Source organism: Trachypithecus francoisi, unplaced genomic scaffold, assembly GCF_009764315.1.
Source record: "Trachypithecus francoisi isolate TF-2019V2 unplaced genomic scaffold, Tfra_2.0 Contig00831, whole genome shotgun sequence".
NCBI classification, from domain to species: Eukaryota; Metazoa; Chordata; class Mammalia; order Primates; family Cercopithecidae; genus Trachypithecus; species Trachypithecus francoisi.
Genome location: NW_022680931.1, coordinates 5150 through 31682, shown reverse-complemented (window position 1 = coordinate 31682; position 26533 = coordinate 5150). Strand labels below are relative to the sequence as shown.

The following is a 26533-nucleotide window of genomic DNA, read 5'->3' as shown; positions in this document are numbered from 1 at the left end:
GGCGGCTTGGAGGGGCAGCACCTTGGTCCGAGCGACCTGGGTTGGCATTTCCCTGCATCTTAAGACCATTAACAGCTGCTACGCTCATTCATAAATACACAATTTTATTTGCTATTTTCAGGGGAAACTTAGGCATTAAACTGTAAGCTGATAAAATACAATACCTAAAAAAGTATAAAAGTATAAATATCCCCTTAGAATAAATTTTAGTGAATTAAGTCTTAATATCTTTAAATTAAAAAAACCACAAGCCTATCTACTATGTCAAGGTCAAAAGTCAAACAACGCTAAGCGGCCAGCAGCTCCCCAGAGAGGATGCCCAGGAGCCCCAGCGGCCGTCTTCCTCCTGGGCTCTGCTGGAGAGGACAGGGTCGACCGTGGCTAAGTCTGCCTTCTAGAAAGGCTTTTATAAATTGTTTAAGCCAAACATTTAACAACATACAAGAGACCTTACAAAAACGAGGAGGTAAGTCCTAATGCTGGAGAACTGGTTCATCAGGTGACTGGCAAAGAAGAGGAAGAGGCCTAGGCAGGAAGTCTCCAGAAGCATTGGAAACCAGACAGTGTCAGAGCCTCTGACCTGCAGGCGGGAGGCCGGTGGTCAGTCCGCACAGCGCCCCTTGGGAAGCCTGAGGTCCGGAAGCAAAGCGCTTGGAGCCTGCCCTGCACGCCAGGTCCCCAGACTCTGACAGGTCCCCACAGCCAGCTGAGAAAGGTCTGTTTTCAAAGCATGCGGGCAGCGGTTTCTAAAGGAATCCCAGCAGCTCCCACGGCATGTCGGGCGGAGCCCGTGCAGGTCGAGTGAAGTCCCAAACATCCCAGAAAGAGAGGGAAGGCTGCATAGTTATACAAAGAAAATGAGAGAACGGCGAGAGAGAGGCATTTGTGATGCTCTGTAAACATCCCGAATTTTCACCGTGACCCAGACTTTCAGCTGCAGAAGCCAGTGGACAGGCCTTCAGCTCAACCTCTATGCCGGGCGCAACAAGGCACTGACAGGTGCCAGCTTCCCGTGAGCCCGCAGCGGGAGGGACAAGGCGACACTGCTACCTCATGCTAACGGGTAGAACAGATCAGTCTGCACGCAGCAAGCCCTGTGGGCATTTCCAGAGTATAAACACTGGGGAGTCTATCCACATGGAAAAGGGGTACAAAGTTCTCTCGCCTGGAAAATACAAATTGAGAAGCCTTGACTATCCCAGGCTTGGTCAGGCGGGGTTGGAGCCCATGTCAGAAGGCGGCCCAGCCTCGGAATGATACCAAGAAGTAGTGACGACGTAGAAGCCGCCTTTGTCAGGAGCTCTGCGAGGTTGAGAGAAACCGGCGATCCCGCCTGGGAGGCAGAGCAGACTCCCTGACCGAGACTAGGGCCTGGCGGTTGGACCAGAGGCCACGACGCGCTGGACACCGATGCGGCTGCGGCCGCTTCCTGCCAGTGAAGCCCAGGCTGCTTTTCCAGACTGTGTAGCACCAAGAACGCTTCCTTCACACCATCTTCAGTATTGAGCGGACTGACTGGGAGCGTCTGCCTCAGTCCCATGTGGCACTTGGAAAAAACAGATCGAGGCTCCCCCCGAGCGGCAGTGCCCACCCAGCCGCTGCGCTCCCCCCCACCTGGGGACGTCTGGCCTTGGACAGCTGGGCCCGTCTCTCACCACCCACCTCAGAGGCAAAAAAGGATTCACACCCAGATCTCTAGAAAAATGATCAAAAGCAGGTTTCTTCTCACAGCCAAGCTTCCTGGACATGGCAGTTCATTACATCTTGGGAAAACGTAAATCATTTCTTCAGCTGTCAATACTATGTCCCTTACATCCTTGAACCTCGTTCTTGCAAAATCTGAAAAACACCAAATGCATAAAATGAGGACTTGGGCCCTGGGCTAGGGAGGTGGCCCTGACCAGGCGCCTGCTCCAGAGAACAGAGCCCACAGGCCTGGGGTCAGCTTGGGGGACCCTGAGAACCCAGCAGCACCAGCCAGGCTCTTGGGGACTCAGCTGGCAGGCCCAGGACCTTCACCGGGGTGACCGGCACATCCCCAGGCCCCACACAGGAAGCGCTCACTGTGCACGGCAGCCTCTCCCAGGCCCACCCAAAGGTGCTGACTCCTGGCCCTCTCAGCCCACTCAGTCCTGGGTTTCAGACATGAAGTGCAACTCGGCCCGTGGGTCCCTCAGCAATCCCCGCTCCCCGATTAAGTGTCTTCCTCCGTTCCTCTATGCCCACTGCAGCCCCCACCCCAGACACCCAGACCCTCCTGGAGATGCCCCTTGCCCAAGCCCTCAGCCCTGCACCTCAGCCTGGCCAGTCCACCTCGTGTGCCGGCCCCTCCCGGCTGCCCTATGGAACACCCCAGCCCTCAGAGGCCTACCCCAAGTGCAGATCACGCTGTGGGGACCCCTCCTCATCTGGACCACAGCAGCCCTGAAGAGTCCACCGCTCCTCGGCCCCTGCCCTCCCCACCCTCTGACCTCCTCAAAACTCTTCCTCAAGGTACCCTCCCTACTTTCCTCACCAGCATCCAGGAACCCCCTGAGGCCACCCCCAAGTCGGCCTGGGCTCCCCTGAGAACAGGCTCAGGAGCTGGTCAATGCTGCTGAGCTGAGCTCCCAAAATGAGCCACGGCAGCCCCAGAGACCAGGTGGAGGGGAAACCAGCCCACGCTCCCGAGCAGGGAGCTTCGGAGCCAGCCAGCTTCACTGTGCGTGGCCCACAACGGCTGTCTCCATGTGTCACGTGAGGGCTGTGAAACACCGGGTGGGGCAGCAATGCCCGAGCCCTCGCTGGGCACAGCCTCCCAGAGGTCACTGCCATGCTGCACTGACCAGAAAAAGGGCAGTGGTGAGAGGTGCATGCTGCCCTAGGCTTGTTCCGAAGGCTCCCGGAGGCCATGTCCCCTGAGCTGCTCAGCCTGACTCCAATACTCCACTCCCAACGGTGTACCCGAGGCTCAGTTCCCTGGGCCACTTCCAGCTCGAGGCTCCCACTCACTCTCCAGTGCCTTGGAGGAACCCATTCCGCAGGCCAGCACATCCCTCCCTGGGCCAGGGTGATACCCAAGTTTACTGGGATGTCTGGAGTTGACTCAGGGAGACAGTACAGCTCCCAAGCCCCCACCAGCCCTGTGTAAAACTAAGCAGCGCAGTGGACAGGCCACGAGCAGCATGGCATCCGAGCATCCGGGAGCCCCAACAGCTCCCTCCTGATGAGGGCAGGAGACCCCCCTGGAGACCTGCAGCCAAAGTGCTGTCCTTTACCCTCCCAAGACCGGCCAGGGGCAGCACTAGCTACTCTAGACAGAGCCTGGGGTGAGACCCACGTCTTCTGGACACACTCTCGCCCTAGGCCATCTTCCACAGGAAGGCCCAACTGCAGACACCAACCAGGGGCCCTTGAGACTGTACCCCATGGCCAGGCACCCCCACAGGAAGGCAGGCACGGGTGGCTGAGGAGCTTGCAGGACACGCTGGTCTGGGAGGCTTGAGCGCAGCAGGGATGCTGCGGGCTTTGGCAGCTGAGATCGGGGTCTGCTGTCTGCTGCACTGGTCCTGACCCCTTGGCCCTGAGCCTGTGGCCTGAGCCAGACAAGGTCACTAGGGCTGCCAGCAGGAGTGGCACTCCCTGCCCAGCCTCCAGGAGGGGCTCTTGTGTTCGCGACTACTGACGTTCACAGCCTGGCCTGACACAGGCACCCTCCAGTTATCCCAACAAACGCCCCAATACTGCCCCTGGGCGTCCGCCCCCACAGCAACAGCCCCACCGCCCCCCAGACAGTGCTACTGCGGATCTACAGCTGGTGTGGAGTGTGGAGGGCTCTTGTCAACTACGGGGCAGAGACAGACACACAGGGAGGGTCTGCAGCAAGGGTCAGCTGGGGCCATGGGGTCAAGGAGGCCACGGAGCTCACCATGACATTCACACTTAATCTGAGCCACTCCCTGGGTGCCCCTCGTCTTCGTCGTCATTCTGGCGGCGTGCAGCGTGCAGTAGGGAGAAGACAGGCTGTCAGGACAGTGCGGGTGGGCGGCTGCCCCGGGCCCAAACCCCCACGCCCGGTGACACTCCAGCGAGGCCACGCCATGAAGAGATACACAGGCTCAGGGGCTCTGCCACATCTCAGAGGTGAAACTTCCCTGTGTGAGGCAGCTGCATCTCGTGATCTGGGGCTGCTCCTGTCCCACCACATGCTGAGGGGCTGAACCCTGTCCAGAGGCGCCTGGCCTCCGGCCCCACCCCTGGCAGACGGCGCTAGCTCGCAGATCTCGGCCTGATAGGAGGGCCTCTGCTGCCTGGGCTCTCTGGACCCCACTGCATTGGCCCCACTGCTGCAGGAGAGAGGGCGGGGCCCTGGGTGACAGGAGGTAAGACTGGGATCAGCCATGGTGGCAGGCGGTGGACCCACCCATCAAGCGTGGCTATGGAATGGAGCCCCCAAAACATCAAAAACTCCCTCGTCAGCCGCCTGGGCACTGCTCGACTCTGGGGGAGACCCTGGCCTCTGCCCAGGCGCCTGCCCTTGCTGATCTGAACCTGTCTCTCTCTGTTCCTTGGGAATAAACAGCAGCCCCGAGTCCAAGCGCTCTGTGAGCTCTGCGCGTCCTTCTAACAAGTTCTTGAGGGGCTGGCGTGGGAAGCAGGTATGCTCATGTGTGGACCACCTTCACCTGCAACAAGTGCAACTCCTTGCTCCTGCCACTGCTGACTGAAGTGTGGACAGCTGCCCAGCAGCACCAGGCCACACATGCTGCAGGGACACTAGGGACGAGGGCCTGCAGACCATGCGGCCCTGCGCGGCCCAGCCAGACTCAGGTGCCCCCATTGCGGTCCTCCAGCTGTGGCCCCCGCAATTCCCCACAGCCACCTGAGGCCCTGGCCTGAGCTCTGCCTCCGGGGCACTGCTGACACCACCCCCATCAAGAAACCACCACAGCTGCCCCACTTCAGAGCAGGTATTTTTGGAAAACGAAATAGGGCCACATTCTCAACCACAAATGGATTTGGGGTCATGCCTGGAGCTTCCTCACAGTACAGAGCGTGTCCTATCTGCAGCTGCCAAGCCACCTGAGGGATAGGAGCCCAGGGGAGCTTGGTCATAAAAACTCAGCTCAGAAATAAAAAACTTCTAAAAATAAAACCATTTAGAAAAGAGCCCTGCGACGGCTCCAAGAGGAAGAGAAGTGCCTCCCTGTGACGGAGCTCCAGGGGTCGCCTCCTAGGCCTGAGACTCAAATGGAAGAACATCTCCAAGCCTGGCAGTGGAACCCCAGGTTCCACCCTGGCTGTCGCGAGCCAGGGCCTGTCCTAGCCCTACACTGCCCCGGCCTCGAGGAACAGTGGTGGAGCAGGACTGCCCTCTGCCCACTGCAAGAGGGCAACGGGCGGCCAGCAAGGGAGGCTCTGGGCCAGGACAGTCGCCCGTGGTGGAAAGGCTGCAGTGACCAGGCCACAGGCCTCCAGGAGACATGCTTGGTGGCCCCGACCCTCTGTTCCCAAGGGCATACCTCCAAAGGCCGACTCGGAGAGGCTCACAGGGACAGTCCTGGGCTGCTGCTGGCCGGCCAGAGGCCCCTAGCCAAGAGTCTGCAGTTGCCCAGGTGTTCCTGGTTTAATGCCACCAGTGAAAAACCTTCCGGTTCTGGCCTCTCATGGCACCCACTCAACACCCTTTGCCAATGCCCCGAGCCTTCACCCCCGAGGCTGGCTCCCCACAGAGCCTGCCCCACCACCCAGGCTCTCCCAGACCCATGCAGACCCCAGCCAAGGGCTCTCCAGCCACCACCTGGCTCTGAGGTCCGGGAGTCCTGCCAGGTGGAGCTGGCCCAGGTCAAGGCCGGATTCTGCTCAGATGGTCACATTTGTCCATCTTGGAGCCTCAACCTTAAGAATGTGCCCAGAGGAAATGCCACCAGAATGGGTCACCTGTGGGCAGGGCCACAGGGCCAACCTGAAAGCAAAAGAGGCAGGGGTCCCTGCATTTCACCCCAGCTGCCTGCCCCACAGAAAACAGAAGGGCCTGAACCCCCGCAGAGTCTGCGCCAGTGCTGCCAGGCTGGGTGCCACACAGGGCCCACTCTGTGCAGCCTGAGAATCCCAGGGCCTGCAGGACACCCTCCTCTCAACAAAGATGAGGCCTAGACAGTGGCTGAGCCAGGCTGCCCACCCCTGCACTCAGGGATGGCCCAGACCCCCACCACGACAACTGGACCCCTACGTCCCTGCACTCAGGGATGCGCCCAGATCCCTATGACAGCCAGACCTCAGCATTCCAAGTCCTCACTCACACAGCAGAGGCTGTGCCCTGGGAACAGAGGACCCTGGGTCCCCTGAAACACAGCCCTCAGTGGCATTCCTAAGAGCACGGCCCCTGCAGTAGGCCCAGGGGCCCCTTCCAGGAGCAGCTCTGCGTGCAGGCTGGGAGGCCGCAGGGGCTTACTGGGAGCCTGTGTTGAGAGACCCTGTCCCATGGGAGACCATGCGTCCGACCAGTCAGCAAGGCCACCGGGGCAGACACTGGGGGCTTGATGAGAATGGCAGGAAAGGAGGAAGCTCTGAGAGGACAAGAGCCTTCCCACCCAAGCCTGCCCTAGGCCGGGGCCGTCCCAGCTCTCACCTTGGCCTTCTCGCTGGGCTCACTGGCCGTACCGTACGGGGTGTTGTGCAGCTCCTTGGACACCACACAGAGGAACTCCGCCTGGTCTTCGTTCCCATAGTTGTAAGAGGAGCCAATGCTGACCAGCTGCAAGGGAAAACACAGCCTGAGATGCAGCCCACTGAAGCCTGAGAGAGACGCAGCCAGGCTGACCGGCCCAGGCTCAGGACGTGCCTGCCGCCACGAAAGCCATAGCAAAGACTGCTGACGCTTGAGGAAATGGATGGAAAACAAAGCCCCAGAACACCTGCACGAGCACACATGCGGCACCCCTACACCATGGCATGGCATGGGGCAAGCTCTTCCTCTGTGAGGACCCTGAGCTTTCCTTGGCGCTTCCAGCTGGGACAAAAGGGGCCACTGCCCCAGGGGGAGGGGGCGCAGAAGGGTCCCTGAGCTGGGGTGGAGGGAGAGGGGCAGCGGGAGGGGAGTGGAGGGCGGCTCTGATAGCCTGGAGGGAAGAGCCTGGGGCCCGCTGACTGGACCGAAAGCCACTGGAGGAGCTGTGCTGCCCAGGAGTTCGGCCAGGTGGGTCTGCTGCAGCCTGCTGGGCACACCCTTGGGCCACTCCAACCTGCCTCCCTCCGGGTGACCAGGCAGGCCAGGCCATGCAGGTCCAGGGCCAACCTGTCTCTCTCGCCAGGCATCTGGCCCATGGCTGGCTAACCTGGGCCCCTAGGCACTTCTGTGCTTTTAAAGGGAAAATTAAAATGCAATACGCAAATCACAATAGGCATGCCAGCAGCACACCACCAAGCCAAAAAGCAGCTGGGTGGCACTCACAGTTTGGCCTCCCTATGACCTGCACAGTCGGACCAATGGCCGGGAGAGCAACCCGCAGTTACCTGCTGTTCCTGTGCCGCTGGTGGCTGACCCACCCCAGTGGGCAAGCCCAGTGAGGCGGCCACAGGGGTGCTGGCATGGGCCCGAGCAGCTAAGGGTAACCCTGGGAGCACTCATGGCCATGCCCACCGGAGCCCCTGTGTCCTCACAGGCACACCAGCCACTTCCAAGCCTTGTTCACAATCCCCTGCTGACCACTGGGGACCCTAGGTCCGGTCTGGCCACCTCCCAGCACCCCGCAGGGTCCCACCCCACAGCTGGGGCAGCTGGTCAGCCCAGCAGCTTCCCTACATGAACTGGGAGAAGGGGTCGCCAAGGGATGAAGCGTGCCAAGCAGGTTATAATCAAGGAAGGGGGAAGACACCCGTGCTTTGCAATGGGTTTGGAATCCACCCAGAAGCGCTAAGGGCAAAGACCTGAAGCCGCCCTGGGAGGGAGGTGCCCACTACGGGCAAGACACATCGCTCCCTCCCAGCCAGAAAAGTCACAAGACAGCTGCAGAAGAGTACAGGTGCCACATGGGGATAGCCCTGTTCACGGACCCCGAGCTGCTGACACAGCTTCCCAGGGCCCCTTGACAACGGGGAGGTGGGGCTCACCCAGCAGTGGAGATTTCTGTTCCCATGGGAGGCTCTGGCACGATTCTGGAGAGGTCAGAGCATGAGAAACATGCAGCCGCCAGTGCAGGGCAAGGCCCAGGCTGCTGGTCAGCTGCCCTGTCAGCACAGTGACCCACAGTTACCCCGGCCCCCAGCCTAGGGGTCCAGGGTGGACGGTGGGATGCAAATGTCTTTAGTGACATTTTAAGGGGGAGGGGGGGTCCGAGTACCCGACAATGTGATTATTTTGAAAGACTCAAAGGAAAAGGTAGCTTTCATTCAGAGGGACACTGGCTGAGCCTGTCACTCCCACAACCTGGCAGGGCCACTGGGTTGTGGACAGAATCTGTCCCAGACAGAAGCAAGTGACAGAGGAAACTCTTAGGACAGGGAGGGCTGGGCAAGGTCACTGTCCCCACCCTCAGTGTCTGCCTAGCACCAGGAACAGTGGCAGCCAGGCCGTGGGCAAGGGTCCGCCGCTCAGAGGCCATGCCTCATGTGTCCTGAGGTCCCCGATGACAAGCCACAAGGCCACAGCAGAGTGGCCCATGCAGCACTCAGGTGGCTCCCATGGAAGCTGCTGAAGAAGGCACGCCCTGCACAGACCCATCAGACCCTACCCGCCACAGCTTGGCAAAACCAGGCGGAAAGAAGGCACGGGGGCCTGGCAGCACCTTCCAGCACAGGTAGGAAGCGAGGCAGCCTGGGAAGGGCATCAGGGCCTCCATATGCTACACTGGAGTGAGCAGTGGGGGACGGGGGTCGGGCACTGAGTGGTGGGCTGGCCAGGAGGCTCTGGGGACACCCATTCCCTGGTCACACAGAGGTGCCAGGTGATGTGAAGAAAGTACAGAGCTGGGAAGAAAAGGTAGGCCAGGGAGGAGGGAAAGGTACAGGGCAGAGCCTGATACACCTCTGCCCACCACACTCGAACTCCCACGGCTCCTCCAGTGGAAACAGGGCGCAGGTCACTGTCGTGAGCACCCCCAGAACTGCAGGAAGACACCAGCAGCGAAGTCTGCATTTCCAGGAGCACTGAGCCCTGAGCCATTGTGAGTACAAGGTCAGCTGCAGCATGGCTGCCGCCAGCCTGGCCACGGCCCCTCACCTGCTCAAACTTCCAGCCGTCAGACATGGTGGACACCATCTGCGTGAGCTCCTCCTCCTGGCACTGCAGCACGCGGTACACATGCTTCACAGGCACCTGCAAGAACAATGGGCACAAGTCAGGGCGGCCACCCATGTCCCGCTGCTGCCTGCGGCCCAGCCCAGGTGACCCCGGGAGGCTGAGGTTCACTCTCCAGTTCTCAGCACAGGGCACGAGGCCCAAAACAACCCTGAGCACATCCACAAAAGCAAAACACGCGGCCCGAACAGCTGCTGTTTTCTGCTTCCTCGTTCGCCTCCAAAAATATTTCTATTTCTAAGTTCCAAAATAAAATGAGTCATGTTCCTGAAATCCCAAGAGCACCTGTGGCTCGACATGACGACACGAGAGCGTCCGTTTCTGCTCCGCACGCAGGAACCACGCAGCCTGAATTCACTGGTCAGGAAAGGATCTGGCAGGCAGGGCCCTGAGAGCCAGTGGCAGACAAAGCTCACTCCGGCTACCAGAAGAGGCTCCTGAACTTGCGCAGCAGCCTGGACTCGGGCCTCCCCAAGGCTGAGCTGCTTCCCAAAACTCCATCTACCTCCTAATCCCCCCCTGCCTGGCACGCTTGCTGTGCCCCTCTAGACAGCTGTGGTCCTGGAAGTGATGGTGAGCCACCACGGCCGCCCGCCTGCATGGAGCTGCTCCCCAGTGGGCAGGGCAGCCCCATGTCCCAGACACAGTCATTACAGAGGACTCCGGCTGCAGACAGGGCTGGATGGAAACATAGAAGTGAGAAAGGGTTCAGGGATCCTTGGTCCTTGACCTTAAGATGGTGACTCATGCCAGGGATGTATGAGTGACAAAGGCACACAGTGGCCTCAAGGTCACACAACCGAGTGCCTTCTTTTGGAAGACAGTAAGATGCTACTGTGTGTGTCACATCAAGAATGGACTGCGAGGACTCTCCCACCTGGACCATTTCTCACCCACCTGCGTCATACGGGCAGATAGACTGAGGCAGGGAGCACCCACACAGCCCGATCACACAACAGGGAAAAAGGCAGGCTGGACAAGGGCGTGGGACACAGCTCCTGCCCCACAGACAAGGAGCCCCTCCAGGTCCCTCAGTGGTGCCAAGGGAACTCCAGCAGGAGGGGGAACTGGGCATGTCGCTAGGTGGCCAGCAGCCCTGAGCGGCCAGGCTAGGAGTCTCTGCACAGGGCCCAGGGCTCTCAGTGGACCGAGACTTCCGATGGCAGCTGCAGCCACAGCATGGCCCACACCCACTCCCGGTGCCTTCCCAAGGATGCTAAGCTGGGGCAGGGGCGGGCTCAGCTCTCAGGGACAAGACTGATGCCCAAGGCCCAGCAGTGGCCCCTCCACAGGAGGTACTGGGCACAGCCCACCAACAACCTGGGCTCCCCGGGCTGCAGAAGGGCTGCGCTAGGTGTGAGAGGTCTGTCTGTGGCGACCCGGCCCTCTTCCCAGTAAAACCAAGGTCCTTCTGACACCTGTGCAGATCCGCATGCTGTCTCCCTCCAGTCATGCTAGCAGCAGGCCCCTGGCACCCTCTGCTCACTACCAGATGCCATCCACCTCAGGGTCTCCCCGACCAGCCCTCATGGGGCCCTCCTTCCCTCCACACGTCTCCCATGCCCAGCTCCCTTACAACCATCCTTTGGGGCTCCCAGAGGCTGGGCCAGGCAGGCTGAACGGATCCTTCAAGGGACCCTGGGGCGAGGCTGGTAGACGGAGCTGGCGGGCACGGGGGTGGTGACAGAGGACAAGGGTCTCAGGGCAGGAGAGCCCCAGACTGCAGGACTCATGTGGGAGGCAGCCGATCGGGGGAGTAAGAGGGAGCCGTTCCTTCACAGCAGCTATAAAAGCTTCTAGCCTCACTTATTTCTCTTACCTGTGATGTTTTGCTGTCTCGTTCTCTAATTTTGTCCTTTACAAGTTTTATTAATGAGGTGATATTGTAAAATTCTGCTTCCTCCAACACTCCTGGAATAAAGAAAAATAAATTGTCTTTACTAAACCAAACGAAACCAAAGAATCCCCTGCAATGAGGACCTATGACTCGGGCCAGCGGGAGCTGCTCAGGCCCCATCCTAACAGGTTTCCTGCAGACACGTTAGCCCTGCAGGGTTCCCGGGATGATGGGTGGAGGGGTTGTGGCAAGAGGGCCGACGTGTGGACTAAATACCTCCAGCTCAGGTCACCCTAGGCAACCTCGAGCGACCTCCAGTGGCCCACGAGGTATGGAGTCGCTGCTTACATGCAGCTCAGTGCATGCCTAAACTGAAGCCGTGGCATGCAAGGGGTGGAATCTGGCATTTTCCCTCCAAGCCTGGAGGCCAACACTTCCTGCTGGGAACCTGCTCACGGCCACGCCACTGGGTGGGGTGCTGTGTGGGGCTCAGGCCTGCAGCCTTGTGCATATGTCTCAGTCACCTGGCACCTCAGTTTACCCCATTCAAAGGGAAGACTGTGGCTGGCTGAGAGGGTCACTTCCAGCTCTTCCCAAAGACTGCCATCCGTAATGTGCTGCATTTAGGGACTGCACACCTCCCTTAACAGCCTTAAGAGCAGATTCCACAGGTCTAGCCTCAGGGCTTCCTCATGGGTGGTCTCCAGAGGAACCCACACATGGGACATGGCAGCTCAGGACAACACCCAGCCACCGACATAGCACAGGGCCACGCAGGATAGGGACGAGAGCCTCAGAGTCACAGGCTTCCCGGCCCTGCATGAGTCTTGCACAGCCCCCTTCTCCAGCACTGAGGGCGAGTGGCCGCGTCAGAGGCGGGCCAGCGAGTCCAGGCGGTTTGTGTCTAGCGCCCGTTTCTGAGCCAATCCCACTAGGGGCAGACTGAGATAAAGTGAAGCCTGGACTCAAACGGCTCCACGGCAGAACACAAGGGGCTGCCCAGGCGACCAGAGAGCGTGCATATGAAAGACACTGCCTGCCAAAGAGACAGGAGTGGGCAGCGTGGGTCACAGCCTCAGAGCGGGGGCAGGGCTGGGCCACAGCTCCTGTCACCCTGCACCCTGCGCAAACTCGGAGGAGGCAGGCAGATGGCGAGGCCCAGAGACCCAGAGCAAAAAGGGAGTGAGATGCTGCCAGTACAGACCGATGCACAGACACGGACGCCGGGGAGCAGGGCCACGCCCGCACGCAAGTGCCCAGAAACCCTCAGTCTTCATGGCAAGGCCTCAGGCTGTTCTGAGCCAAGCCAGCACTACAGCACACAGGCAGGCCACCCTGGGCCAACGCGTGTGGGTGCCGTCCCTGCACCACCACCACTCAGAATGGAACACGGCAGCTGGCAGCAGCAGGCACAGTCCAGGTGATGGCACAGAGATACTACTCTTGGGCTGTCCTTGAGGGAGAGCAGGCCAGGGAACCAGGGGTCTGAGGCACACCATGGGCATCACCGGGCATGTCTCACACACCTGCTCAGACCACCTCAGTCACAGCAGGGAGGAGCCCCTCGCCCCCTTGTGTCGCCAGCTGGAGCCTGCACAGAGGGAGCCCTCCAAGGAGCTCCAGCCGGGGAGGACCCCACAGCCACAGGGTCCCCAGGCCTCTGTGTCCGGCAGCTGTGCCTGCCCATGGCCTCAGCACCAGAACGTAGGCCCCAGCTTCACAGTACAGGGCCTGCTCCTCCCTGGGGGCCCAGGATACAGGCATCTGTGTCTTAAGTGGAGCCCGTGGCACCTTCGTTGGGCCCTTGCCCCCAAAGCTAAGGCACCTGTGCTCAAAAGTCGGCTTACCTTCCTCTGCCAGGTCTTTGTTAATCACCAGCTTGCCATGTCTCAGGTAGTTCAGCACGGGCCCAAAATAGGTGGGGTCTCTGTCGATTAAATAGGCACCTGTTTCGTCCTAAAGAGAGCAGAGCACGGTGAGTCCTCCCTGAGAAGCCGACAGTTCCTGCAGGTCCACCAAGGCCCGGTCACATCAGGAGGCTTCAGAGGCACCAGGTGACCCAGGCCTCTCCCCAAAAGACCTGAGCCTGCGGCATCTCAGGAAACCCCTGACGGTGTGGCCACGTCCTGCCGCCTATAGCCTAACCCTGACCAGCCACCATCCCAGGTCTAAGTGAGTTTAAGTCTCTCCATATGGAGACAGCCTGGCTCTATGTACTCCAAGGTGAGGCCACTGTGCCCTGGACCTCTGTCCTCACAACTGCAAGACCTCTAGGAAAACACACACGAAAACCTCACCCAGACCCTCTCCCTGGGATGCCCTCGCGGGCAGGGCAGGGGCCTACGGCTCAGTCTCTGAAGGACACCCCCGATGGCCACCAGCCTGGGCCTGCCCTCCTTGTGCCCAGGTCCTCCCCGGCCGACATCCAGGACTGGGGGTCAGGGTGACAGGGGCTCCCTGCCAGGGGTGGAGAGGGCACCTTGCAGCAGGCGCAGCTGCCAACAGGCCCCGAGCCAGCAGCGAGGGAGGCCCACAGTGACCTCCACTCAACAGCATCCGGGGCTTTCCCCGAGATCATCACTCACCACACACAGCCCTCGCCCTGGCTCAGTGCTCACGGAGGCCGAGATGTTTACAAACAGACCCCTCGGAAGGTGTCCTCATGCACCTGGGTGGGGGGGCCCTGAGAGACGCTGCCCCTGCTGCTACCACGGTCACCTCAATGTGGGCAGACGCCCTCTGAGGCCCGGGGTGCCCCACACATCACACCTGGCAGCCCTTTCCACCAAGCACAAGAGGCCCAGTGGCCTGGCTGTGAGCACAGGACGGGCGCCCAAGCGCCCCAGGCAGTCCCCATTGGGGAGACAGAAGAGGCAGTTTCTGTCACCTTATCCAGACCCAGGCCTGCTTGTCGGCTACACATCTGACGGGGGGGACTGCGAAGCCGGCACGGCCCATCTTCCACACGGACTCAGACCTTCGGTGTGGCTGCTGGGGCAGCTCCTGCCTCCCCCAGTCCTGCTCCCACCTGTGAGCCACTCCCACAGGGGCTGGTGCCTGCGGGTGCCCCGGAGGGCGGAGAGCTGAGACCTCCATTCAGAAACACCGGGCAGCCTCCCGGGCAAGGCCCAGGGCCAAGCACCAGCGAGAAGCCACCCCACACCCCAGTCAGGGCAGGAGCAGCCCCCTCCCCAGAGGGGCTCCCGTGGGGCCTTGGGCAGGTGCTGGCCACGGGAATGCCAAGTTCGGCGATACGGGGAGGCCGAAGGTGTCTCCACCACAAAGCACAGGGCCGCGCTAGGACCCTATTTTCACCCATGGACAAATTCTGCCATTTGGGTGCTAAGACCTAGTGGTTTCAAGAGATTTTCCCCAAAGTTCACCACTGCAAACCTGTAAAAACCTGCTCTTAGATCAGAGGAACGAAACTGAGTTTTGCGGCTGAGATAAAATCAATCAGGGCTCAGGCATGGGGGTGCTGGACCTGGAGCCTCAACGGCCCCCCTACTCCTCCTTAAGTTGACCTCAACTCCACACAGACCTGACCCCATCCTCCTTCTCCACCCTCCCCAAGAACACTCAAGCCAGAGCTGCCCACCCCACAGGCCCTGCCTCCTGGGCTTGTCCCTGCCTTTCCCCAACCCTCCAGACTCCACAGCTCTCAAGCAAGGGCCAGGGCCACAGGCCAGCTCCCGGGAAGAGGACACTGGGTGGTCCTGCCCAACTGGTAAAAAATGGCCCCCATTTCCCACAAAGGGGTCCAGGTCTGGCAAGGTGGCCAGTGCTGCCACCCGAGTCCAGGGTTCCTCCCCACCCCACCCCCATACGGAGAGAATGGTGGCCGCGTGACATCCGCACACCACTCAGCTCAGGAATCATTCATGGCTCAGTGCTCCCTCGACAGACTGCTGGTGGGAGGTCAGGAAAGATCAGATAGTGTGGGGAGGCTCGCCTCTGCCCAGGACAACCCCAGAAAGCCCCCCTCTCAGCCATGGAGGCCTCCAGGCCTGGCCTCAGTGGTCAGACTGCAGGCTCAAGGCCAGGCCACCCCAGGCCTCAGTTTCTTTATGAGCAAAATGTGGAGGAGACCAGCTCATGTAGCTCAGGGCCACCATGAGCACCAGGGCACCCAGCCTGTGGCAGGACCTGGGCACTGAGCCGTGACCTCTAGGCCAGGACAACCCACCATGCACTTCTCGGCCCCTGGGCTGGTGCAAGAGGAGAAGGAAGCATGCTGGGTGCCCCCAGACACACGAGGCAGCCCCAGTCCTGCAACTGGAAGGACGAAGGCTGGAAGGAGGGTGGGGTGGAGACGGCCATCGGTGGAAACCGCATGGCAGGACAGAGGAACACAGACAGATCCAAGGAGCTGGCAGGGCACTGGGCGTGCTGGCACTGGGCTCGGCCTCGAGACGGGCAGGCGGGGGCAGTCCACCGTGTCTTGGCAACTCGTGCCACTGGGTGGGGCTGACTTTTCCACTGAACATCCCCTGTAGGAGGCAGCTTTTGTGGCTGATGCTTTGAAGGAACCCCTGACCTCAGTCTGGCCACACCTGGCCCACTGCAGTGATGCCAGCAGTAGGCCAACTGGTGCAGCCGCTACCATCACGTGATACCTGCTGCAGCAGGGAGGGAACACGGAGGAGGCGAACAGACCCTGCTTCCCACACCACAGCCCGCTTCCCTCAGCATGGCAGGAGAGCAGCATGGTTGGGTAGAGAGAGCCCCGATGCAGAGCTGGGGCTGTGCTTCTTTGGGGGCCTAGGGCGGGTAGTGAGAGTGGCACCTGGTTTGAGGACCTGGCCAGTGGCACAGCCATTGCACCCACCCCACTGAAGGTGTCAGGTTCCTGGGCCTCAGGAGGAGGATCTATGTGGGGCTGCCTGGGGCTGTGTCCCTGGGGTTTGCCCCACCCAAACTATGGCTGCAGACCCAGGCCTCCTGCTCCAGTGAGCAGGCAGGCCACAACTGCAGCTGCCCAAACCACAGCCTTAGGCATCCCTGCACTCTTGGGGGCCCAGGAAGGCCCCTCTGCCCTTGCAGGTTCGGAAGTGCCAGTGGGATCCCACTGCCTGGCTTATTCCTGTTGTTGGTGCCTGCTCCGATCTTGGAGCAAAGTTGGGGCCAAGCCCAGGCGCCATGAACAGCAGCAGGAGGCAGATTCCTGGGCAGAAGGGGGCAGGTCCCTGGTAAGGCCCCACCTTCAGGCCAGGGAGGGCATGAAGGCTGGGGTCGGGCTGCCAGTCCTGCGGACCAGTGTAGGGACCTGTGGTGCGTTCTCTGGGCCTGCCCATGAACCAATTAGCATGCACTTCCTTCCCTCTGGGGTCCGTAAGAGCCTGGGCTCAGCCAGAGCAGGGCAGAGGACGAGGAGGACAGAGACAAATGGCAACTGGAAGATCAGCTACAGAGAGAAGCTACTTTCTCTGCTGAGAGCTGGGAAGTCAATGGGGACCTGCTCGTGGAGAGAAGCCAGCCAGTCCAGGGCCTCCTCTCTGCTGAGGTGCAAACGGAATGAGCCGACCTGCCTACAGAGAGGAGCTGCCCCTGCCATCTCCTCTGCACTGTCCTAACACTTGGTAAAGCTTCTCTTCGTCATGTTCACCCTCCACTTGTCTGCTACCTCATTCTTCCTGGACACAGAACAAGAACTTGAACAAAGGTGCTGCTGGCCAGAGGGTTTCTGGCCAGAAAAGCGACACCCTAAAGATACCATAACAGCAGGGTTGGGCATATGCAGACATGGGGACGTGGAGCTTTGCAAGGCCAAGTTCACCAGCTGGAGCCATGGCAGCTTTTCAGGGTGCCTGAAGAGAGGCCCTCCGGCAGTGAGGGCTCAGGCCACCGGGGCTCTACCCAGCCCGTCTCAGTCTCTGGGGTCCAGACTCCCCACAGAGGGACCAGGAAGTCCCTGGACGCACCTGTGTGGGAACCGCAAGCCCCAGGAATCTTCCTGACGTGCTTTCCCTGCAGCCCCTGGCTCCAGCCCATCCCTGTGCTCAGGGGCCAGCAGCCTGGGTGCAAAATACCCAGCCATCAAGGGCAGGGGAGGCTGGGCACCGCGGGGGACCCCACCTGCATCCAGTTAGGAAGAGACTTGAAAGGAGCAGCCCCTGGGAGACTTCCAGGAATCCAGATGCTTGTTGCCAACCTCACGGGGAGCCAAGGCTGCAGGGCAGAGGGGGAGAGAGAACCCCAGCTGCGTCTACCAAGAACCTGCCATTCGGGAGGCTGCCGGCCGCACTGCACCCCTGCCGCCGGCCTGGTGCCTCCAGGACAACGGGCTTCCTATGGGGCCCCCGCCACGCTACACTCCTCCCACATGGTTCAGTTATCTGAGTCCTACAACCTCTGGGCCCATGTAGGACACATGCAGACTCCGTGGACTCGGCACACCGGGCCTGCAGCTGCCCCCACAGCCCTCTCCCAGAGTGACACTGCAGAGCCCTGCATGGCCTGCCCTGAGACCACGTAGACCCTAGAACCCAGCTGAGCCGTGGGGCACCAGAGGCTGAAGGGTGAGCAGCAGGCTGAATCCTAGGGGGGAAAATCCAAAATTGGCTCCTCTGTGGCTGGCCTCATAGCTCTCTGGCCATTTCTTCCCGTGGGTTCCTTCTCTTCCCGTGGGTTCCTTCTAACTGGTGCAGTTCCTTCAGAAACAGGCCCTGTCTGGGCAGAGGGGAAGGTCAGGGACATCCGCGCCAGGGCAGGGAGGCAGTGGCGTGTGGAGGTGCTGCTCTCACCACTGCGCTCATTGAGTTCTTTCAATGGGAGATTTCCACATCCACAGGAAGTGCCAGGGTCTTAAACCAGGACCTCCAAATCCCACCAGCGTTCAGGTCTTGCTGTGGCCTGACTCGCTTCCACACATGTAGGCAAGGTCTTGGTGCTCCCGCTCGAGTGAGTCACGTGCTCCAGATAGGCCTAGTGCATGCGGGGGCTACTCCTGGCGCCAGCCCAGGCCCCGACAGTGCCCAGCCCATGTGCAAGGGCCTTGGCAGCTCACTGCTGGTGTTAGGGATGTGGCTCGGTAGCCTCCACCCTGATGCAGAAACAACAAAAAATTAAGGAACACGGGAAAATGGGAAACACAAAATCATACAAAATTCAGGATATACTCCTAGGCTCACGGAGACGAAGGCAGCAAGGTCACCTTGGGGAGGTTTAGAACAGCGCCTGGGCCAACCTAGGCAGGGCCCCTGTGCTGCCCATAAGGCCGGCAGCAGTGCCTGACCAAGCCCCCACAACGCAAGGAAGGAAAGATGCCCCGGCCTGGTCACGCCTCTAAGACTGGGATGAGGAAAGGCGACCAGGAAGCCAGTGACATGCTGCGGGCCGGGCGTGGGGATGCTCTTCTTCCTGGCTTTCCCGTGCCTTCCACGGCTGACACAACCAGCACAGGCTGCACTTGATTCTCGGGAAGATTCATGGTGTTTTTTTTGTAAAAGAGCCATAATTAAGACTGTTATCTTGACAAGTCATTTCCCTCATCTTCCCCGCGTCTCACTCAATTGGCATCTGACCTACTTGTGGCCAGGCCCAAGATGGCCTTGAGTGGGCCCAGCAGGCTGGGCTGAGCCACCCATCTCCAGGGGTCCCAGCTTTCAGCCGGAGCCACGGGCCGTAGGCCAGGCAGGGCAGTTTCCGAACCACAGAGGAGAGGGTGACCCTGGACACGGGAGCACATGGGAGGCAGCACCGAGCCAGGGCACACACAGCCCTAGGAGATGGAGAAAAGACCCCACGGACACAGCTAACTGCTTGCCACTCCCCAAGTCCACAGGGTAGCCGCAGATGGACATCTGGTCAGGAAAGCAGTGCTCAGAGTAGTCTGGTAACAAGCCTGGCCACTCTGTTCATCTCACCAGACTCCGGCTGCAGCGCTCCACCATCCATGCTGTGGCCCAGCAAAGCAGCAGGGGCAACGTGGGGGTACACCAGCCTCTTAGGCACACATCCCTAATGCAACCAGCAGCCTTGAAAATGGCAGTGAAGGGCTGGGAATGGTGGCTTACGCCTGTAATCCCAGAACTCTGGGAGGCCAAGGCAGGCGAATTACCTGAGATCAGGAGTTCAACACCAGCCTGACCAACATGGCGAAACCCTGTCTCTACTAAAAATACAAAAATTAGACAGGCATGGTGGAGGGTGCCTGCAATCCCAGCTACTAGGGAGGCTGAGGCAGGAGAATCGCTTGAACCTGAGAGCCCCGCTGCAGTGAGCCGACATTGTGCACTGCACTCCAGCCTGGGCGATACAGTGAGGCTCCGTCTCAAAAAAACAAAAAAAAAAAAAACAGCAGTGAGGAATGAGGGTGGAGACTGCCAGGCTCTCACGCCAGATTCTAAACGGAACATAACCCTGCTGCCGCCCGCCCCTCTCGCAGCTCCCACAGCTCCGCAGCTCCACACAGAGGCTCCGTCAGCCCTGCGGCTCTCAGTCACTCCCGACGCTCGGAGACACGTGCCACCAGAGGGGACGAAATCAAGAGAGGGAGGTGCCCTGAGCCAACTCTGCCAAATTAAATCTAGACGCGAAGGCATAGAATTTTCTGTGTACCAACATCCGCAATCAACCTAATTAGAAATACTTAGTTTTTACTCTGAAATTATCCAATCTCGCACACAAAACCTTCACCTCTACTCTCTCTTCTGTTTTGTTTTATGCAGATGTGTCGTATCTTTGGCCACGAGAGGCCTTTGATGTCACCAATTACTAATGGGGAAACCGAGGCCAGAGAGCAAGGAGGCTTGTCCAAGGCACCCAGATTCGGAGAGCAGGGTGGGGCCCCTGCGTCCTGGTCGCCAGGCCTGCTGCCTCCCCACCACCTCTCCCTTCCATTGCTTCTGGGCCTCACCCAGCACAGAAACTGGAATTTGGGAAGTCCGTGCCCCACGCATGACTCAAAGCTTAGTGAGAAGCAGACATGTGTGGACGCACGACCTGGCCCCTCACACGAGGTCCGGCGGCTTCTCTGGGAAGAAACATGCTTCAGGTGCACCACGGGGGGTCTTGCCAAGCTGAGGTCGCTGCAGGCTCCTGCTCTGCTCGGCAGGAACTGGAGCCCTCTCGGGAGCAGGGGTCTCAGGTTTCTTGCAAGAAAACTCGGGGGCTGCCCAGGAAGCCCTGCCCTTCCCACAGCCCAGGGTCCAGCACCAGAGGTGGAGACACACCCTGTGGGGCCTGTCCGGCTAGGGTCAGCCAGAGCTCTGGGTGGCAGCAGGGGCGCTGGTGGGGAGAGGCATTCCTGGCCACACACACTGCCTTCAGGGGCCTCCGGCGCATCACCAAAAGCTGACAGGGCTGAGTGTGGCCACAAGTGGACATTAACAGAAATTAAGTGCGGCTGGCTGTGTGCAGTGGCTCACGCCTGTAATCCCAGCACTTTGGGAGGCTGAGGCAGGCGGATCATGAGGTCAGGAAATCGAGTCCATCCTGGCTAACATGGTGAAACCCTGTCTCTACCAAAAAATACAAAAAAATTAGCCGGCGAGGTGGCAGGTGCCTGTAGTCCCAGCTACTCAGGATGCTGAGATAGGAGAATGGTGTGAACCCAGGAGGCGGAGCTTGCAGTGAGCCGAGATCACACCACTGCACTTCAGCCTGGGCGACAGAGTGAGACTCTGTCTACAAAAAAAAAAAAAAAAAAGGAAAAAGAAATTAAGTGCAGCTGCAGGAAGGGAAAAGCGTTCTTGGCATACTCTTTCTAAAAGCAAAGTACACTCACATCTGTAATTTCAGCACTTTGGGAGGCCGAGGTGGGCAGATGACCTGAGGTCAGGAGTTCGAGATCAGCCCGGCCAAGATGGCAAAACCCCATCTCTACTGAATATACAAAAATCAGCCAGACATGGTGGCTGGTGGCTCGTGCCTATAATCCCAGCTACTTGGGAGGCTGGGGCAGGAGAATTGCTTGAACCTGGGAGGCAGAGGTTGCCGTGAGCCGAAATCACCCCAGCCTGGGGAACAGAGCGAGACTCCATCTCAAATAAATACATAAATAAATATTTAAAAATAAAAACCAAGTATAAGCATGAAATGAAGATTGCCAGGCACAGCCTCTCCTGACTGCACTGGCCTGGCACCAGGTACGGGGCAGGGGCACCACATTTGTCATCTTCAGGAGAGGACGTCACCCTTACTTTACAGAGGAAGAAACTACAGCTCACAGGGACACGAAATCACCCCAAGTCACAAGGCAAGCCCGGGGTGGGCGGAGTCCAACCCAGGCTCACCAACTCCAAGGAAGAGGCTCCATCACACCAACCCCAGGCCAGAATGTTCTAGGTGCTCTGCAGTCCAGGGAGAGCTGCCCAGTTGGCGCCCAGGGAGCACAAGCACGTCCTGGGAGAGAGGCGGCTTACTGGCCTCTTCGCTACGAGGGCCCCTCCCATGGCGCCACGCAGGCAGGTTCTTCCCCAGGCTTTAAAGACCATGCCTGGGGACTGCTGACCTGGGGTGTGGAGGGGGATCTGCTAAAAGAACCAAAGTGCCTACGAGAGTCTGAAAAGGAGTCCCTGGGATGCCTGGTGGCTAACGGCAGGGCTGGGGAGAGACCAGGCAGCAGGTGCCCCCATCACAGCCACTGCTCTCTTCTCTGACCGGGGACCAGCCCTGGCGAGGCTTTAGACCTCACTCCACTTGACCTTTCAGAGCAAAAACGGCCACACACAATCCGTAAGCAAACGGGCATCTCTGCATTCCTGTAAAACTTTACTTGCAAAAACAGGCGGGTGGGCCAGTTTTCTGACTCCCGCTACACCAAGACTAGTCACTGCCCTGCTGGACGACAGCCACTGAAGGCTGCACCTGCAGGGCCAGAAAGAGGAACTGCCCGGGCGGCGACAGCATTTCCTCCCAGCCACCCGCTGAGGTCTGCAGGCGAGAAGGCCGAAGACCGCGGGCCCGTGTCAGGTGCCCCGAAACAAGCTCTTCTCAGAAAGGCTCAAAAGTGTTTTCTTTCATTCTTCCTAGCTAGGACTGAACCCATCAGAAATGTTCCATTTCATCACCAGAGGCGAGTCCTTTTCTCAGGAATTTATGGCACTGACTCATGGCCTAAGGTCTAAAGGGCTTCAAATGAGGCACCTGATAAAGAGGTGAGCACAGGTTTGCTGAGGACCAGCATCTGCTGCAGTGGGGAAGGAGCCGGGAGCCCCCAGCACCGCGGGGACCATCGCTCACGTCCAGAATAGATGACGACTTGTGGTCAGAGCAAAGAACATGCTCAGAGCCACATCCTCAACTGAAGTGTGAAACCAAGTCCATCACCGTCGCACACACCCACTCACGGCCTCACACTGAGGCTGCCGCAGCTCTCACCAGTGCTGGCTACACAGAACATCACCTGCCATCCCCACTCGACGTGATCCCCACTTCTCTTGCCAAGCGGCTTCAAAGACGGTACTCCAGCCCACACCGCATCACTGAGCCCTGTCTGAACAATTCCTTTCATAACTTTCCACCCCCGAGGTCTTGCCAACACCAAGTACACTGTTAGAGGCACCCTGACTGCCCCACCCCTCAAAGACCCATCTGATGCCACCACATGTGCAACCCTCAAGCGGGGACACTGGCCCTGTTCAAAGGGCAAACGTTCACGTGCCGTTTTCTCCAGGGCCGCCTCAGCTGCAGGAACCGAAGCCTCCCCAAACCCTCCTCTTTCTGAGTGGTTTCCAACCATAAAGCAGTAGTGTTTCCTGTTTCCTTTTAACTCCTGAAGTATCTCCTCACTAAGGCAGGGGCTGGTTTAGCTGGAAACAACAAACTCGACTTTGTTTTCAGTAACGCCTACGGGCCAGGGATTGTGCAGTACAAGAGACCTAACCCAAATGAATCGAGTCTTCGGGAAGCCACATTCCACCTGGCCTGCCCTTAAAGACACCATGGAGAGAAACATGACAGAGCAGCAGATGAGCAGATGCTGAAATGCACAACATAGCCACCGTCCTGCTGGGGGAAGTCCCAGGAGGAAGTGAGAATTCACACCGGGCTGTCTAGAAAGAGAACTTCGTGGCAGCCATGGGCCCTTGGGACAGCAGAGTAAGGGCTTGGGAACATGGAGTATGGCGGGTGGTGGGTCCCAAGCTGGGCTCTGAGGACTTGGTGGGGGGCAGTCACAGCCCAGAAGCTTAGATGTGGGGCCAGAGGACAAGCAGGTCAGCCCCTTGATGTGTGTGGCTTTCACCACCCTCCCTAACAACCCGTCTGTCAAGAGCTCCCCTCCCTACCAGACAGGATGCTTTAGCAGGGTGCTCTCCCAACCTCTCAGGCACCCAGAGCTTCTATGGTTTCTTGGGAATCCTCCCCCTTAAATCTCGCCATGCAGCTCCTCTCCAGACCCCCACATTCTGCAAGCCCAGGTGCTCACTCCACACTAGTCCAATAATCCAGGCAGGGATTCTTCCACCAGATCCATGCTTAAGTCCAACTCTAGGAATATTCTTTCATGAATCTCAACTCTGAGGTCAGAGCTTGGAGATCTTTACAGGTGAAGCAACATCCTGTTTGTCTTCCATCGTGTAATTAATGGCCTCCCACTCCTGACACCCCTTCCCCTCCTCCTCAGATTCCTCACTCAGGATTTAATTAGGAGCAATCTCCTGGGACATTCTTTCATCAGAGCCACAGGAGACAAAAACTAAGATGAAGCATTTTACACACTTCCTCATTTGACGAAAAACACTTTAGTATTGGGACTAATATGAATTAGCACTACACTTCTGGCAAATTATCTGTCACTAAAACTAACCTTCACTACAAGTATTGTTTATTTAATTATTATTATTTTTTGAGACAGTCTCACTCTATCACCCATAGTGGAGTGCAGTGGCGCAACCTCAGCTCAATGCAACCTCCACCTCTCAGTTCAAGCGATAGTCCTGCCTCAGCTTCCCGAGTAGCTGGGACTACAGGCACGCGTCACCACGCCCAGCTAATTTTTTTGTATTTTTAGTAGAGGCAGGGTTTCGCCATGTTGGCCAGGCTGGTCTGAAACTCCTGACCTCCGGTGTCCACCCGCCTCGGCCTCCCAAAGTGCTGGGATTACAGGTGTGAGCCACCACGCCAGGCCCCTACTCCAGCTATTTTATGAGACAGAGACTGTAATGCTACTTTACCTTCATGTTCTGAATTTCAATTTTACCATTTGGAAATCAAACCTGGTTAAATGGAGGATGATGAAAAGAGCAAGTATAACACAGATATATTCGGAAAGATTAGTTACCCCTCCCCCAAAGAATTGATTCCTACAGTAAAGCATTTTTTTTTTTTTTTTTTTGAGATGGAGTCTTGCTCTATCATCCAAGCTGGAGTGCAGTGGTGTGATCTTGACTCACTGCAACCTCTGCCTTCCGGGTTCAAGCGATTCTTCTGCCTCAGCCTCCGGAGTAGCTGGGACTACAGGCATGCGCCACCACGCCTGGCTCATTTTTTGTATTTTGACTAGAGACCGGGCGTCACCTTACTGGCCAGGCTGGTTTCCAACGAGCTCCACCTGCCTCGGCCTCCCAAACTGTTGAGATTACAGGCGTGAGCCACCGAGCCCAGCCCATAATTTTTTACAAAATCTTAAGGGACTGTAAAAGAAAGGGATGAACTACCTTAACTGTGCTAAAGTTAGTCAGCTCTGAGTCAAGTGCTCCAGTGCTGAATAGACAGACATTGCCTCAAAGAACCCAATGGACAAGAGCAATTTAAAATCTAATTTCACATACAAAACAGGAATGCTTGAGTAGAAAGGCAAGGGAGTGTCCACTAAGCTGTGCTATTTAAAAAGAAAAACCAAACAGTAAAACATATACCCACACTTATAAAAGGAAAATCACAGGTAACAAAAGCCGACACTGTCATTTCCTGGGAGTCCATTCTCTGAGGAGAGGGCTTGGTCAAATGAGCAATGGAAACAGTTGGAAGTTGTGGGGAGAGACAGGAGTGTTGGCATCTCAAACCCTCATTTCTACCCGCAAGGCGGCCTTAGCAGCAACTCCAGATTCTCTTTTCCTGATCATGGTCATGCCAAGATGAGAATGGTCTCAGTCAGGCTTCTCAAACTTGAAGAGGGATCCGAGCCTTTCTGGGAAGCCTCATGCATGGCAAATGTTGGCTGTCACGGCACAAAGCCAAGTGCAATCATGTAAGCTCAACTGACAGACCCAGCAAAGTTAGTGTAAGGCTTGTCAACTGCCTTGAATAAACAGGTAACAACTTCTTCAAACAGGCTTTTTTTCAAAGTTTCAATCCTGCACAACTCCCAAGACACTCTTCCTCGGCTTCACAACTCTTAATAAAGGTAATAAAAGGTTTCTATTACCATCTGCCCAACAGCATGAGCATTTCGCTTGATGAAAGACAAGCTGCAAACTAACCTGGAAATTCCTGTCTTTTTTGCGAAGACAGTGAGAAAACTAAGCTAATTAGAAAACAGACTGAAAGATTCCCTACCTGGCTCTTCCTGGACAACCCTAAAGCAACCCTCAACATGAGCAAAATTCCCTTCGAAAAATCATACTATACACTACGGACGCATCTTCTAAGAGGTGCTGAGTGGGTGATACGTGCTGTGGATGGAGAGGATGGAGCGCCAACTCTCTAAATGCAAGTCACGGGGGAAAAAAAAGGGCCGCCCATGTCAACCCCCGCGCCAGCGTTAATTCAAACGTCCAGAATGTGAAAGGACAGACCAGCGCAAGGGTTCTGTTTCCAGAGCCAGCAAGTACCCTGGGACAGAGAAGAGAAGGCGTTCACACACCCTGGGCAAAAGAACCTACTGAGAAAAAGAAGTAGAATCACAAGGAAGTCCAGGGTCTGGGAAGCCTTCTCCACCGAAAAGCAAAGAGGGCGAGGAAGAGACACCCCAGGGTGAAGCGACTCAGGATTCTCCAAGGCAGTGGACTCCAGGGCGCCATCCTCGTCCTCCCCTCCCAGAGCAGGGGGTCGGGGGAAGCTGGGGACGAGCTGGTGACAAGGGATCGCGGGGCTCGAAGCCCGAGGAGAGTCGCCCGCTCCCGCTGAGGTCTCCTCCGCACGAAGCAGGACGTGTGCGGTAGCCGCAGGCCGGGACGGCCAGGACCTTCCGGGCTGGCCCGCGCTGCCCTCACCTTGTCCGAGTCCAGGTCGGGGTCGGCCTGGCACAAGCGGTACAGGAAGGACTTCGGGTCCCGGCACAGCGTCTGCCGAGTGGTGAGGAAGTAGGTGCCGCCGACGTTGAGCCGGACCCACTTGGACACGCTGCCGGGGCGCTGGGCCAGAGCGCTGAGCCCCGCGCTGCAGCGACGGCACAGGCCGCCACCCAGCCCCGCCCCGAGGCCGCTCCGGGCCGGCGGCAGGAGCTCGCAGTGATTCTCCGCCATGATCCCAGCAAGCCCCGCCACAGCTCCGTTCCACCGGAAGCGTCCGGCTTTTAATAGCGTCCTCCGAGT

General features: G+C 58.4%; 1 protein-coding gene across 1 annotated transcript; it reads right to left on the bottom strand.

Moving 5' to 3' along the window:
• Positions 1–87: 87 nt before the first annotated feature.
• On the bottom strand, positions 88–26533 carry LOC117089389 (BTB/POZ domain-containing protein KCTD5). Its single transcript, XM_033220566.1, has 6 exons — positions 26213–26533; positions 12962–13070; positions 11097–11188; positions 9200–9295; positions 6611–6736; positions 88–1839 (listed from the first exon to the last, which is right to left on the bottom strand). The coding sequence occupies exons 1-6, from the start codon at positions 26462–26464 to the stop codon at positions 1810–1812; spliced, it is 705 nt and encodes a 234-aa protein (XP_033076457.1). The 5' UTR covers positions 26465–26533; the 3' UTR covers positions 88–1809.